Source organism: Carcharhinus amblyrhynchos, chromosome 24, assembly GCF_965287045.1.
Source record: "Carcharhinus amblyrhynchos chromosome 24, sCarAmb.v2.hapA, whole genome shotgun sequence".
Lineage (NCBI taxonomy): Eukaryota > Metazoa > Chordata > Chondrichthyes > Carcharhiniformes > Carcharhinidae > Carcharhinus > Carcharhinus amblyrhynchos.
Genome location: NC_137347.1, coordinates 8,303,163 through 8,318,199, shown reverse-complemented (window position 1 = coordinate 8,318,199; position 15,037 = coordinate 8,303,163). Strand labels below are relative to the sequence as shown.

The 15,037-nt window shown below is 44.5% G+C and overlaps 1 protein-coding gene across 1 annotated transcript in view; it reads right to left on the bottom strand.

Annotated features, from left to right (window-relative positions):
- Positions 1-15,037, bottom strand: part of epha10 (EPH receptor A10) — a 548,838-nt gene that overhangs the window by 423,355 nt on the left and 110,446 nt on the right. Inside the window, exon 3 of the mRNA XM_080211320.1 lies at positions 9,678-10,347. Coding sequence (XP_080067446.1) covers positions 9,678-10,347 — 670 coding nt within the window. The remainder of the gene's footprint in view (positions 1-9,677; positions 10,348-15,037) is intronic.

Sequence of the window (15,037 nt, the reverse complement as noted above, 5' to 3'; positions counted from 1 at the left end):
GAAGGAGGCCGTTCAGCCCATCGAGTCTGCACCGACCACAATCCCACCCAAGCCCTATCTCCATAACCCCACGCATTTACCCTAGCTCGTCCCCCTGACACTAAGGGACAATTTAGCATGACCAATCCACCTAACTCACATATCTTTGGACATATATCCTCTTTTTTTGCCTTTTCTTACTCTGTAAGCTCCTTAACATCCAGGGGGCTCTGGATTTAGTCATCCAACCCTTTTCTTCTGTGGGAACAGGTTAACTCTAAACCCCTTTGAATGCTTCCACTGATTTACCTTCAAGTAGCTGTTTCTAGTCCACTTTTGCCAAGGGGCAAGTGGCTGCATAGTGGTATTGCCAATGGACAAGTAATCCAGAGATAGGGTAATGCTCTGGAAACCTAAGTTTGAATCCAAACCCCACCATGGCAAATTGTGAAATTTGAATTCAATAAAAATCCAAAATTAAAAGTGAAACGAAAACATTGTCAAATTCCCTTTAGGGAAGGAAATCTGCTGTCCTTACCTGGTCTGGCCTACATGTTACTCCCGATTCACAGCAACATGGTTAACTCTTACTTGACCCAGCAACCAACTCAATTCAAGAGCAATTAGGGATGGACAACGTAATAATTTTGTTCACTAGTTTAGGAAAATATAAGAAAACATTTATTTACAGGTAAAAGCTCCCAAGAAGATTCTGGAACAGAAACCTGAACTCACCAGGGTGATCTCCCATCCTCTATTCTTGCTGGTTTACGGTTGACACAAAACAATGCCTATTATAGTGAAGAATTTAAAATTCCAATGTGTCCAAATCACTAATTTACACATTCCCAAGAGCAGAAGATTGTTGCCGTGAGAGTATGAATTTATGCACAATGCAATTGGCCAGGATCAGGGAAGGTGGATTAATAACCACATAAAAAGTATGCAGCTCTGGGAACAGTAGGTTCAGAACCAAAGCTTCATCTTAGATTGTTGTTGAGATTGGATGGCAGGGTGGCACAGTGGTTAGCACTGCTGCCTCACAATGCTCGGGGACCGGGTTCAATTCCGGCCTTGGATCACTGTCTGTGTGAAGTTTGCACATTCTCCCCGTGTCTGTGTGGATTTTCTCTGGGTGCTCTTGTTTCCTCCCACACTCCAAAGATGTACAGGTTAGGCCATGCTAAGTTGATCATAGTATCGGGGGATTAGCAGGGTAAATATGTAGGAAATAGAGCCTGGGTGGGATTGTGGTCAGTGCAGACTTGATGGGCCGAATGGCCTCTTTCTGCACTACAGGGACTCTATGATTCAATCACATCCTATGACGATACTACTGACACCACCCAACAACCACATAAACTACACAATAAACAGGCAACTGGTGGAGGGGGGCGGGTGGAGGAAAGAAATTTAAGTGGTATTGTTAATATTTTGTGAATTCTCACTGACATTTTAGCCAATCCTAGGCAGGCTGAACCTGCATCATGTAGATTCTTATCGCAATCTCAGGACATCTCAGACTCCTCATTTCTGAAGCTGTGTCACAATTCTGACAGGAAATTTTTGTTGGCCAAGATATCCATGTTTGGACCTGTTTACCTGTGTCTGGTGCTATGATTACATACTGTTATGGTCCAAATTGGTGCTATAACTAACGATCTCAGAATGGAACCCTGGCTCAAAATACAGTAACTTTTACTGTTTTTTGAAAACGTTGACGAACAGAGTCACAGGACCACGAATTAGTTTTAACAAGAAAAGAAAATGATTAGACATGAAAAGTTTGATTATTATTCATTACTTCTTCACTTCCTCATTAATTTAATGATCCCACACAAATTTAGAGGGCCATGGGATCTGTTCCTGTGCGGTACTTTTCTTTGTTCTTCGTACTTTATTACAAAGTACATCTTAAATTACAATGGTCTTACTTACACAAAATCCCTGTAAATACACAGGTTGCCTGTGGTCAAATACATGCACAGTGGCATAGTGGTTAGCACTGCTGGCTCACAGAGCCAGGGACCCGGGTTCAATTCTGGCCTCAGGTGACTGTGAAATTTCCATGTTCTCCCATGATCTTTAGAGGGCCACAGGATCTGTTCCTGTGTTGTATTGTTCTTTGTACTTTATTACAAAGTACATCTTAAATTACAATGGTCTTATTTACACAAAATCCCTGTAAACACACAGATTGTCTGTGGTCAAATACATGCATGGTGGCATGGTGATTAGTACTGCTGCCTCACAGTGCCAGGGACCCGGGTTCAATTCCAGCCTTGGGTGACTGTGAAATTTGCATGTTCTCCCACGTGTCCGCATGGGTTTCCTCCGGGTGCTCTGGTTTCCTTCCACAGTCCAAAGATGTGTGGATTAAGTTGATTGGCCCTGCTAAAATTGTCCCTTAGTGTCAGGGGGAACTAGCTAAGGTAAATGTGCTAATCCGCACATCTTTGGCCTGTGGGAGGAAACCAGAGTACCTGAAGGAAACACACACAGACACGAGGAGAACATACAGACAGTGACCCAAGCCAGGAATCGAACCCAGTTCTCTGGCGCTGTGAGGCAGCAGTGCTAACCACTATACCATCGTGCTGCTTCTGATCTTCATATATTGCTCTTTTGGGGTTTTTCTGTGTGCACAGGTGTAGGGCCTTGGTGGGATTGTGGCTGGTGCACACTCGATGGGCTGAATGCCCTCCTTCTGCATTATAAGAATTCTATGAATATTTACAAGCTTTTCTAACCTTCAAAAGGCTTCCAGTAGCTAAGCAACTCCTGTATAGTTCTGCTGGCCTCTTTATTTTTCATGCAATAAACAGTCGTAGTCACCAAATTCCCATGCGATCAGTGTAATTTTCTAAGCACAATAGAATCACAGTCGGAATTGAAACCAACATTCACACATACACTTCGTCCAGCAAGAATCTAGCTCCAGGTTTTACATGTCTAGGGACAGAAACATTAAATTAAACCTATTTAAAACTATCTCTTTGTTCAAATGTTTACCAGTCCCTTAAAACTAACTTTTCTCCCAAAAAAATTCTCACTGTCGAATTCGCATAAAAACTGGAGTAAATCCCGCTGTTTGTTTCAGCAAGAGTTTCAAAATGAATTTCCCAAACTCTGTGCACTGCAGAGTGCCCAAGCATGAATCTGTGCGCGAGCCCTATTCCCGCTGGAGTGGCAGGCAGCGTAGCAGTTACAAAAGCAACGCAGTGGGCTGAGAGAATCGCCCTTATGAACTAGGAGCACGAGCAGGCCACTCTGCCCTTTGAGCCTGTTCCACCATTAAACAAGATCACAACTGATAGTAATCACATCCCTCCATTCCTGCCTAGTCCCAATAACCTTTCACCCCTTTGTTAATCAGGAATCAGCCTTAAAAATATTACAAAGGCTTCTGCTTCCACTGCCTTCTGAGGAAGGGAGTTCTACAGACTCGCGACCCTCAGAGAGAGAAAAAAAAATCTCCTCATCTCTGTCTTAAATGAGCCAGTAAGAAGTCTCACAACGCCAGGTTAAAGTCCAACAGGTTTATTTGGCACAAGCTTTCGGAGCACTGTTCCTTCGTCCGGTGAGTGGGAGTTGTGTTCACCACAATAAGCCACCCCTCATTTTAAATGGTAACCCCTAATTCTAGATTCTCCCACAAGAGGAAGCATCCTCTCCACATCCATCCTGTCAATACCCCTCAGGATCTTAAAGGTTTTGAGGATTGAGGGAAGAATGTTGACCAAGGCATTGCAAAAATTCCATGTTCTTCTTCCAATATTGTTTGATAAATGCAAATTAACAGACATTTTAAAACAAAAGTCAGCCCACACCTCAGAGCATTAGTGAAAAACAAGTTCAATTAATTCTCCTTAAATCTTGCAAAATACATCCTTGGGTGAAAAATGACTATTTGAATGAGTAGTGCACACAGCAGTAAATTACACTGATCGCATGGGAATTTGGTGAATACGACTGTTTATTGTATGAATGGCAACTGTTCCTGCCTTCAGTGGTTTGAGTAGCTGCTAAATAATATGTGGTAAGCATTCTCTCAGTGTCCCGCCCACCATTTGTCCAATTAACAATTCCAAAACATGGCACGGTGGCACTGTGGTTAGCACTACTGCCTCACAATGCCAGGGAACCGGGTTTAATTCCCGGCTTTGGGTCACTGTCTGTGTGGAGTTTGCATGTTCTCCCCACGTCTGCACGGGTTTCTTCCGGGTGCTCCTATTTCCTCCCACAGTCCAAAGATGCGTCGGTCAGGTTGATTGGCCGTGCTAAAAATTGCCCTTAGTGTTCTGAGATGCACAGGTTAGAGGGATTAATGGGTAAATATGTGGGGATATGTTGGGTCTGGGTAGGATTGTGGTTGGTGCAGACTCGATGGGCCGAATGGCCTCTTTCTGTACTGTAGGGGTTCTATGGACTAATTCACACCCATCTGTTCTCATGTTGACTTGAATGGACTTTCTTACTGGAGTAGGGATGGGAGGATTCATGCATAGAGGCCTGCAAATGAGATGTTAATATATGGACATGATGTCTGATTACATCACTGGTGGAGGAAGCGGGGGCTTGTCACACTTCTACATTGAATCATAGAATTCACAGAACAGAAGGAGGCCTTTTGGCCCATCGAGCCTGCACCGACCACAATCCCACCCAGGTCGTGTCCTACCTGCGTAGCCCTACATATTTACCCTGACATTAAGGGGCAATTCAGCCTAACCCACCCATCTTTGGAGGAAACTGGAGCACCCGGAGGAAACCCATGTAGACACAGGGAGAATGTGAATGTTACGATTTGAGTCTCTCATGGGATTTTCCACTCCTGTCACCAAACCCACCCCAAAAATAATGGGAGCAGAAAAATCCCAGCCAAAATTTTGAGTCCAATATATCTCTGGAGAAGTCATATTCCGCTCGAGACATTGGCGGGATTATAGTGGATGAGATTTAACATGGCAGCCCAGCAAAAGTTCACGGACTTTCAAGGGGAATAATCCATCGAGACACTGCCAAACCTGGTGAGTCATTCCAGTACTTTTCATTTTTATCCCATGATACTGTTACTGGCAAAAATCTATCGATCTCCATCTTGAGAGGTCTAATTGACTCAGCCTTCAAAGCCTTTTAGTGAAAGATTGCTTCTTGATTTGTTTTATCCTCTATGTGGAAAAAGTGTTTTCATGGTTTGGCTAAGCTCGAATTTTACGATTGTGCTCTCCTTTTCTGGGTTGTCCCACAAGAGACAATCCTCGAGACCTGACAACTTTTACGACCTGGGTGGCACGGTGACACAGTGGTTAGCACTGCTGCCTCACAATGCCAGGGACCTAGGTACAATTCCAGCCTCGGGTCATTGTCTGTGGGGAGTTTGCATGTTCTCCCAGCGTCTGCATGGGTTTCCTCTGGGTTCTCCAGTTTCCTCCCACAGTCCAAAGATGTATAGGTTAGCCAGATTGGTCATGATAAATTGCACTTTGGTGTCCCAGGATGTGTGGTTTAGGGAAATTAGTGAAGTAAATGCATGAGGTTACAGGGATAGACACAGTAAGAAGTCTCACAACACCAGGTTAAAGTCCAACAAGTTTATTTGATAGTAAACCCACAAGCTTTCGGAACGCTGTTCCTTCGGCAGGTGAGTGGAACACACTCACATTGTCTGCACCTTTAAGACTTGAATAGCAGACGAGCTGTAAAGACTCGCATTTTAATCAGTATTCTGTAAACTGTGTGTGTCTTTATATGTCCTTCTCTGATCAGAACTTTCCACACACCTGATGAAGGAACAGCATTCCAAAAGCCTGTGGGTTTACTATCCAAATAAACTTGTTGGACTTTAACCTGGTGTTGTGGGACTTCTTACTGTGCTTACCCCAGTCCAACGCCGGCATCTCCACATCATGACGTTACAGGGATAGGGCAGGGGTGTGGGTTTGTCAGAAAGTGGGTGTGGACATGATGGGCCACATGGCCTCCTTCTGTACGGTAGGGATTCTATGGCAAGAGGAAACACTTTTCTACCTGCCCCAAAATCACTTTAAATCATCTAAAGGATCTCAATTTAGATTAGCCCTCAACTTAGCACAAGTAAATAATCTGCGAATGCCTGACACTGAGTAGCGCGGAGCCTAGAAGCTTTCCTAGACAGGGTGGGGACGTGGTGGCACAGTGGTTAGCACTGCTGCCTCACCACGCCAGGGGCCTGGGTTCAATTCCCAGCTTCGGTGACTGCGTGTGCAGAGTCTGCACATTCTCCCATGTCTGTGTGGGTTTCTTCCAGGTGCTCCGGTCTCCTCCCACAGATATGCAGCTTAGGTGTATTGGCCATGTTAAATTTTCCATCAGTGTACCCGAGTAGGCGCCAGAGTGGGGTGACTCAGGGATTTTCACATTTTTCATTACAGTGTTAATGTACACCCTCTTTACGACATTAATAAGAGCGGGAATGAGACTCCTCTCCAGGGGGATGGGGTTGTAGGGGCTGGGGCTAGTGAGTGGAAAAATGGTACAGAAGTATACTGTTGTACTTTATATAGAATCATAGAACCCTACAGTGCAGAAAGAGGCCCTTCGGCCCATCGAGTCTGCACCAAATACAATCCCACCCAGGCCCTCCCCTCGTATCCCGATATATTATACCCACTAACCTACACATCCCCGGACACTAAGGGGCAATTTCTTTGCATGGCCAATCAACCTAACCTGCACATCTTTGGTAGGAATAATGGTAGGAAGGACTATTACTTACATGGCGAAAAACTGCAGCATGCTACGGTGCAGAAGGACCTCGGGGTCCTTGTGCACAAGTTGCAAAAGCCCAGCCTGCAGGTGCAGCAGGTGGTCAGGAAGGCGAATGGGATGCTGGCCTTCATAGCGAGGGGGATTGAATATAAAAGTAGGGAGGTCTCGCTGCAACTGTACAGGGCACTGGTGAGGCCGCAGCTGGAGTACTGTGTGCAGTTTTGGTCGCCGCACTTACGCAAGAATATTTTGGCCTTGGAGGGAGTGCAGAGGAGGTTTACTAAGCTGATACCGGAGTTGAGGGGGTTGAACTATGAGGAGAGGCTGAATAAACTAGGCTTGTACTCGTTAGAGTTTAGAAGAATGAGGGGAGATCTCATTGAGACGTATAAGATGATGAATGGGATGGATAGGATAGAGGTGGAGAGGCTCTTCCCGCTCAGAAAGGACAGTAGGACTAGAGGGCACAGCCTCAAGATAAAGGGGGGGCGGTTTAGAACGGAGTTGAGGAGGAACTTCTTCACTCAAAGGGTGGTGAATCTCTGGAATTCTCTGCCCGTTGAAGTGGTGGAGGCTGCCTCGCTAAATATTTTTAAGACGCGGGTTGATAGGTTTTTGATAGGCAAGGGAATTGAGAGTTATGGGGAGAGGGTGGGAAAGTAGAACTGAGCCACGACAGATCAGCCATGATCTTATTGAATGGCGGGGCAGGCTCAAAGGGCTAGATGGCCTACTCCTGCTCCTATTTCTTATGTTCTGTGGGAGGAAACCGGAGTACCTGGAGGAAACCCACACAGACACAAGGAGAATGTGCGAACTCCACACAGACAGTGACCCGAGCCGGGAATCGAACCCAGGACCCTGGAGCTTTGAAGCAGCGGTGCTAACCACTGTGCTACCATGCTGCCCTAACCTTTGGGTTAAATTACACGGAAGAAGAATTTTGAGAAAAATCAGAGTTAGAATTTCTTTTGTTTTAATGGGATTGGCATCTGTTAAAAAGGCTGAACAGCCTCATGCATATTCAACATTTGTACAACAATTTGGGACCTGGAAGTCTTCCTAATGGTTGGAGGATGCAGCAATAATTGGTGACCTAAAATGGGAGAGAAATCTAAAATTTAAATCAATTTTTAAAAGCTATCAATCTATTTACAAACTCACAGAGAATACATCAAGCACTTTAAAGCATTAGTCTCCAAGCAACATTATGGGAAATTATAATTCAACAAAATTTCACCATACCCATTACTTTGTTCCCTTATATCCAGGCAATTTATTGTGCTTGCCATCCATCATTAATACAATGTGAAGTCCATCTGTAGCTTAGCAGTCAGAAAGGAAATGAGTTGCAGCAATGTTATTATAGACTCCAATTAGCTGCACAACTGTGCGCGATGGAAAAAGATAAACTTTGCCTTGGTGAAGAACCTGGGTCAAAATAACCGAGATTCAATTCGATATCGTTCAGCAATGGGAGCCTCTCTCCTCTAATAACATTAATGAGGTCAACTGATGTGTCTCCTTCCCCTTAATCATGATCCAAATGAATAAATACTAACGAGTGCCATTAAACAATAACCACTCACCCATTATCTGCTTATTAATATTTTTAGTTAGGATGTCTGTTGAAAATGTTTATTTTCTGATTTTTGTCCTGGTCTGGAGCCAGAGATCAAAACACCAGCAACCCAGAGGTTAATTGAGGTCAAAAGGGGGGAAACAAAAGCTTTCAGCTGGAGTCATGTACACGCAGGGAAGATGGTTGAGATTGTGAGAGGTCAATTAGCACATCTTAAGGTCGTTACTACAAGAAAAAGCCCAAGCTGCTTTATCCGTGGCCCAGTCACAAGCCTTCTGCTGAGATTTTGACAACCTTTAATTTCCACTTCTACAAATAAGGGAGACGCCCCTACCAGCCCATAGCACGTCCTAAACACCAACTAGGCTTGAGCTGACAGATGTCATTCATTCTCAAGTACCACGTAATGATCACGACCAACAAGAACAGGCTGAGTACCCTACCGTCGGCATTCATCGCTAACCAGAAGCTTGGTGGAGCAGCCAGATCAATGACAGCAATCTCGCGAGAGCAATAGGATCAGGGCAGATGCCACATTATGAGGGAAGTAGCTCACCACAAAACCCTTTCTGCCATCTACAAAGACACCAGTCAGCAGTGTGCTGCTTCACTCACCACTTATACTGTGGCTGCCACTGCAACATTACTCAGGAAGAGTGACATATTCAAGGAGAAACCATGGAACCTATTGTTAGAAATGGGTTAACAGACCTTCCAATTAATTGGATGTCAATTATTCAGTAGAAGTCACTGATATATAAAGGGGCCACAGATGGCACTAATCGTTGGTGGTAAATTGTGTGTTGAGTTGAATCAAAGAAATAAAGGTACTTTACGAAGAAGCAGAACTCGTGTCTCCTTCACAGCAACTGAGAGGTTCAAACACCCATTATCCACCGCTCACTCTGGCCGCAACATGCAGTGAAGCAACCGACCCCAAGATGTAACTCACTCACTTAGCCGGCACATCCATTACCACCACAAGAAAGAGCAAACAGCAAACTCACAAGACCATCTCCCAGTTCGTCATTTCCCTGACTTGGGAATATTGGCTCATTCTGTCATTACCACTGAATTGAAAGCCCGAAAATACCGAGCTAACAACATTGTGAGAGATCCAACACTTTAAGAGAGTAATAGTTCAAGAAGCCAGCCATTATCCCTTCATGGTAACTGGGGAAAGGTGATAAGTGCATCTTTGCCTGCATTTGGAAAATCTCAATATTTGTTCTTTTTTAAAAACACGTTGTAGCTCCTGGCAATACCAATGAGTTAATCAATGCCGATTTCCGTGGTTGTCTTCCTGCCTTCCTAACCCAAAGATCCCATGAACCAAAAAGGAAACATTCTGCAACAGAGCGCTTACCTTCACACCTGCCATCTTTCTCCTCGTACCCAGCGCTGCAAGTACATTTCCCAATCGGTACCAACCAGTCACCCTCTGCACTGCAGTGCATCCTGGGGGGGTTGTCCATTTCTGCTTCGGAATCGTTAACACAGGATCCTCGCACTTCCACCAGGGTCGAGAAGGCAGCTTCTGCCACAGTGTCCGGAAAGACAGCCAAGCTTTGCACCGTGGAGAGGCACGTCTTGTAGTAGACTCTCACGGAAACAAGGGCTACGCAAGCCCCCACGTCCTGGAAGCCGAGGTGAAATCCTTTCCTGCGCAGGTGCTCAATTTCTCGAACCTCCGTGTTAAGTTTCATTTTGCGCTCGCCCAGATCCCCTTGCGTGAAGCTTTCGTCCGCCGCTATCGTGTCAATTTTCACATAGCGGCTCTCCTCGATGTTCCTGCCCAGGTCGTTGTCTGACTCAATGTAGTAGAGATTGAAAGTCTCCTTGCATGTTCCCACCACGCCCGGGATGCTGTTGCAGTCTCGTAACGTGAACTTCAGCTCAATGAAGATCCTCTGTCCGTTCCGCCGGGGAATCCAGCCGGTCTGAAGCCAGTTGTTTTGATTGGGAGACATGACGTTACAGACCTGATAAGTGCGAATTGGTTTATAGTTTTCATCCACTCCGCTGATCTCCTCCCACTGAAGAGAGAGAAAAGCAAAGTTTACAAACCTCAAATCAAGATTATGGAATCAGCATTTCACCTCAATAGAAACTCGAAGCAGGAGTAGGCCATCCAGCCCTTTTGCCTACTCCACCATTGATTCTGATCATGGCTGATCATCAAATTCAACATCCTTTCCCGCCCAGTTCCCTCATATTCCTTGGTCCCTTTAGCCCCCAGAGTTATATCTAATTCCTCTCTCTCATTCCTCGTAGCCCAACGTCAATTTTCCCCAGTCCAAAACGAGATTTGTGGCCAGGATTTAAGAGGTGATTTAAATGGCAGTCAAAAGAGGAGACAGAGAGAGAAACCGGGATAGATAGCTGGAGCAGTCCAGAACGAGGGGACTGAACCTGGAAATTAGAACACGGCCTAAAGATGTTCGAAAGCCAGTCTTCACGCAGAGGACCCTTCGCAAAGAAACTGTGAGCACCTCGGTCAATTCAAAACATCAAAATGGAGATGAACAGAGTTTTGTCAGGCAAAGGTATTAAGGACTGGCAGCCAAAATGGGTAGATAACCTAAATGGGTCGGTATCTGTGGAAGTTAGTTTACAAACAATTGTGAGAATTAAAGTTCTATAATTGTCAAAAACCTCTGTCAAGTAATGGAAAAGAATTATGAGCCAAAGAAGGTCTTTATTGAGGTTTTCAGTAGTGCTGTCAGTAAGGCCAATGCTTACATTCTCAAGATACGCAACTAAATGCAAAAACCTTGTTCCGTAAACACCGCGTTCCAAGACTCGGACACAGGATAGAAACAAAGTACAAGTTACCATGACAATAATCAAATAGCAAGGTATGGGGGCATATTACATTAATGAAGAACTGACAGTTTTCTATTGGACGAGAAAGGGCAAAAGGCTATGCTACGATTGGTGGATATGTTTGCAAATGAAGGATTAGAAAAATTGCTCATTTCGCATTATGGAACTTTAATTTTCACAATTGTTTGTGACCAAACTTCCACATATCAGGTCTGAGGAGAGATTGAATATACTGGGATTGTTCTCCCTCGAAAGATGGAGGCTGAGAGGCGACTGATAGAAGTTTATAAAATTATGAGAGGAATAGATAGAGCGATCAGTTGGAAGCTTTTTCCTAGGGCAGAAATGATAATTGCAAGGGGGCCACAAGTTCCAGATAAGGGGGGAAAAGTTCAGTGGAGATGTGCGGAGGGAAGCTTTTTACACAGAGGGTGGTGGGGGCCTGGAATGAATGAGATGGTTGAGGCAATTACAGTAGCCACATTTAAGACTTATCTTGATAGGCATATGAACAAACGGGATATGAGCAGTTGGCTTAGATCGGTCAATGTGATTGGTGCAGGCTTGGAGGGCTGAAGGGCCTGTTCCTGTTCCTGTGCTCTTTGTTATCCATTTGATCAATCACAATCTAATTGGATGAAAGCTTTTGAAAGGGCTGAATGGCCTCCACATATTCCGTCATATGTTTTTATAACAGGAAGTGGATAACTGGGACAAGATCTGATAAACTTTTTTTTAATTTGTTCATGGGATGTGCGTGTCATGGTTAGACTCGCATTTATCATCTATCCCTCAGTGCCCTTGAGGATAGTGAAGAGTCCAAGATATTGCTGTGGACTGGAATCATACGTAGGCCAAACCAGACTTTCTTCTCTAAGGAACATTAGTAAACCAAGTGGGGTTTTTAATTTAAACAACAATTGACACTGGTTTCATGCTCATCATTAGACTTTTAATTCCACCAGAGAAGTATTGAGCTCAAATTTCACCATCTGCAGTGGCGGGATTTGAACCCAAGACCTCAGAGCAGGGTCTCTGGATTACTAATCCAGTGACAATAACACGAGGCCATCATCTCTCCCAATCTTGGATCTCCAAATACAGGTGCATTATAGAGTAAACATAGCAACAGGGCTGTGTATCCAACGACTGTCCCCTCCCCTTTTATCCAAATCTTTTATTCACGTATATACACTCATAAATGGGAATTACTTTCTTTCCAAATTTTTTCACACAAACAGAGACATAATGCTATAATTTTCTTGTCAGCTATCATTCTTCAAAAGGATAATCAAGTTTTACACAACACGGAGCTAGCTGCTTTTGTAGATTCTTTTCATCTCCATGAACATGCTGGGTGCTAACAGTGTGATATTGGCCCACACTGCACCTTGGTATGGGGTAAAGGCATGTTCAAGTGAAGTATTATCCAACAATAGTCAGGGACCCGGGCTCAATTCCCAGCTCGGATCACTGTCTGTGTGGAGTTTGCATGTTTCCCCCGTGTTTGCATGTGTTTCCTTCGGGTTCTTTGATTTCCTCCCACGGTCTAAAAGACGTGCTGGTTTGGTGCATTGGCCATTCTGAATTATCCCTCAGTGTATCTGAACAGGCACTGCAGTGTGGCGACTGGGGGATTTTAATAGTAACTTCATTGCAATGTGAACATAAACCTACTTTTGACTAATAAATAAACTTTAAATCCAGGATGGACCTTTTGGCTGAAATTCTCTTCTCAGAAACAAAGAATCCCTGCAGTGTAGAAAGAGGCCATTGGACACAAAGGGGCAATTTAGCACGGCCAATCCACCCAACCTGCACATCTTTGGAGTGTGGGAGGAAACCAGAGCAACCAGAGGAAACCCACGCAGACACAAGGAGAAAGTGCAAACTTTGCAGACAGTGACCCAAGCCAGGAATCGAACCTCGGTCCGTGGTACTGTGAGGCAGCAACGCTAACCACTGTGCCACTGTGCCAACCCTGGATACCTTTAAATAATCTATACAAAGTCTGTTTGTGTAACATTAACACAAAGCTATCTCTGCCTTCTTGACCCTGGACTCTACAATTGCCTTCCCAAAACTGGCCACTTTCAAAAGCTTACTTTTGCAATAGGACGTTTGGTAACTCCACTAACCCTTTCTCATTTGCTACCTAGTATCCATTCCCATCTTTTGAAGCACTTTGCTGGTTTACTGTGTAGATGATGCAACTTGCAAGTCTTTTTTGTAAATTACAACTGAAGCTCTGAAAATTAATTATTACTTGGTGGCAGTTTGCAATTCTCTTGAAGCTATTCATTCTCAGTCCAGTATTTTAAGAACATAAGAACATAAGAAATAGGAGCAGGAGTAGGCCATCTAGCCCTTCGAGCCTGCCCCGCCATTCAATAAGATCATGGCTGATCTGTCGTGGCTCAGTTCCACTTTCCCGCCCTCTCCCCATAACCCTTAATCCCCTCTCTTATCAAAAACCCATCAACCCGCGTCTTAAAAATATTTAGCGAGGCAGCCTCCACCACTTCAACGGACAGAGAATTCCAGAGATTCACCACCCTTTGAGTGAAGAAGTTCCTCCTCAACTCCATTCTAAACCGTCCCCCCTTTATCTTGAGGCTGTGCCCCCTAGTCCTACTGTCTTTTTTGAGCCGGAAGAGTCTCTCCACCTCTATCCTATCCATCCCATTCATCATCTTATATGTCTCAATGAGATCTCCCCTCATTCTTCTAAACTCTAACGAGTACAAGCCTAGTTTATTCAGCCTCTCCTCATAGCTCAACCCCCTCAACTCCGGTATCAGCCTAGTAAACCTCCTCTGCACTCCCTCCTTCTGAAAATCCAGAAAGACCACATCCACCGGCTCTCCTCTATCAACCGCCCTAGACACATCCTCATAGAACTCCAGTAAATTTGTCAGACACGACTTCCCTTTAATGAAACCGTGCTGCGTCTGCTCTATCAAGCAATTCCCTTCAAGATGCCTCGCAATTTCCTCCTTAATGACGGATTCTAACATTTTACCTACCACAGACGTTAAACTAACCGGCCTATAATTCCCCACGTTTTGCCTGGCACCCTTCTTAAACAACGGCGTAACATTAGCCATTTTCCAATCTTCTGGCACTTCCCTGGAATCCAGCGACGTCTGGAAAATAACCACCAAGGCATCCACTATCACCTCCGCCATTTCTTTCAGAACCCTCGGATGCATTCCATCCGGTCCTGGAGACTTGTCCACAATCAGCCCCTCCAGTCTGTCGAGCACCGCCTCTCTAGTAACAGTAATGTCATTAAGACCCTCCAGTCCTACCACCTTTCCATCGCTAACACCCGGCAAATTATTCACATCCTCCTCCGTGAAGACAGAAACAAAAAAGTTTTAAGTGAGGTTTCACTACCACAGCGAAATATTATGCAACAATACTGATTTGATGGTACAGAGATTGAGCATTGCTGAAAAAAGAGACATACTGTCAAAGCTTTTCACCTTGCACTCATCAGGATTTCTCACTAGAAATTTCCAAATTAAAGGGGAAACAATAGGTTGTACAGCAACCTATTGGCAAGTAGACTCTGACTGGTGGAGAATACATGGAGAAACAGCATGGAATAGCTAACTGGCCAGCTTTGTTCAAAGATCAAATTGGCCAGGTTGGCTCTGATTGGTCATGGCATTGCCTTGGAGAATGAATCAGGAAATGACTGTTGCCTAAGTTCTTCTTTAGCTGAGAAATGTACAATATGTGGGCATGTTCCTTTTGTCTGCCAAGGGAAAGGTCCTGTGTGTGGATATCTGAGGTTTCTAGCCTGCATAAGTGAGCCACTCTGTAGGTCTGACTGACAAATCCAACATCGGTTTATAGTGTAATTGTTAGTAAAATCAGTTTACGTCCCAAAGG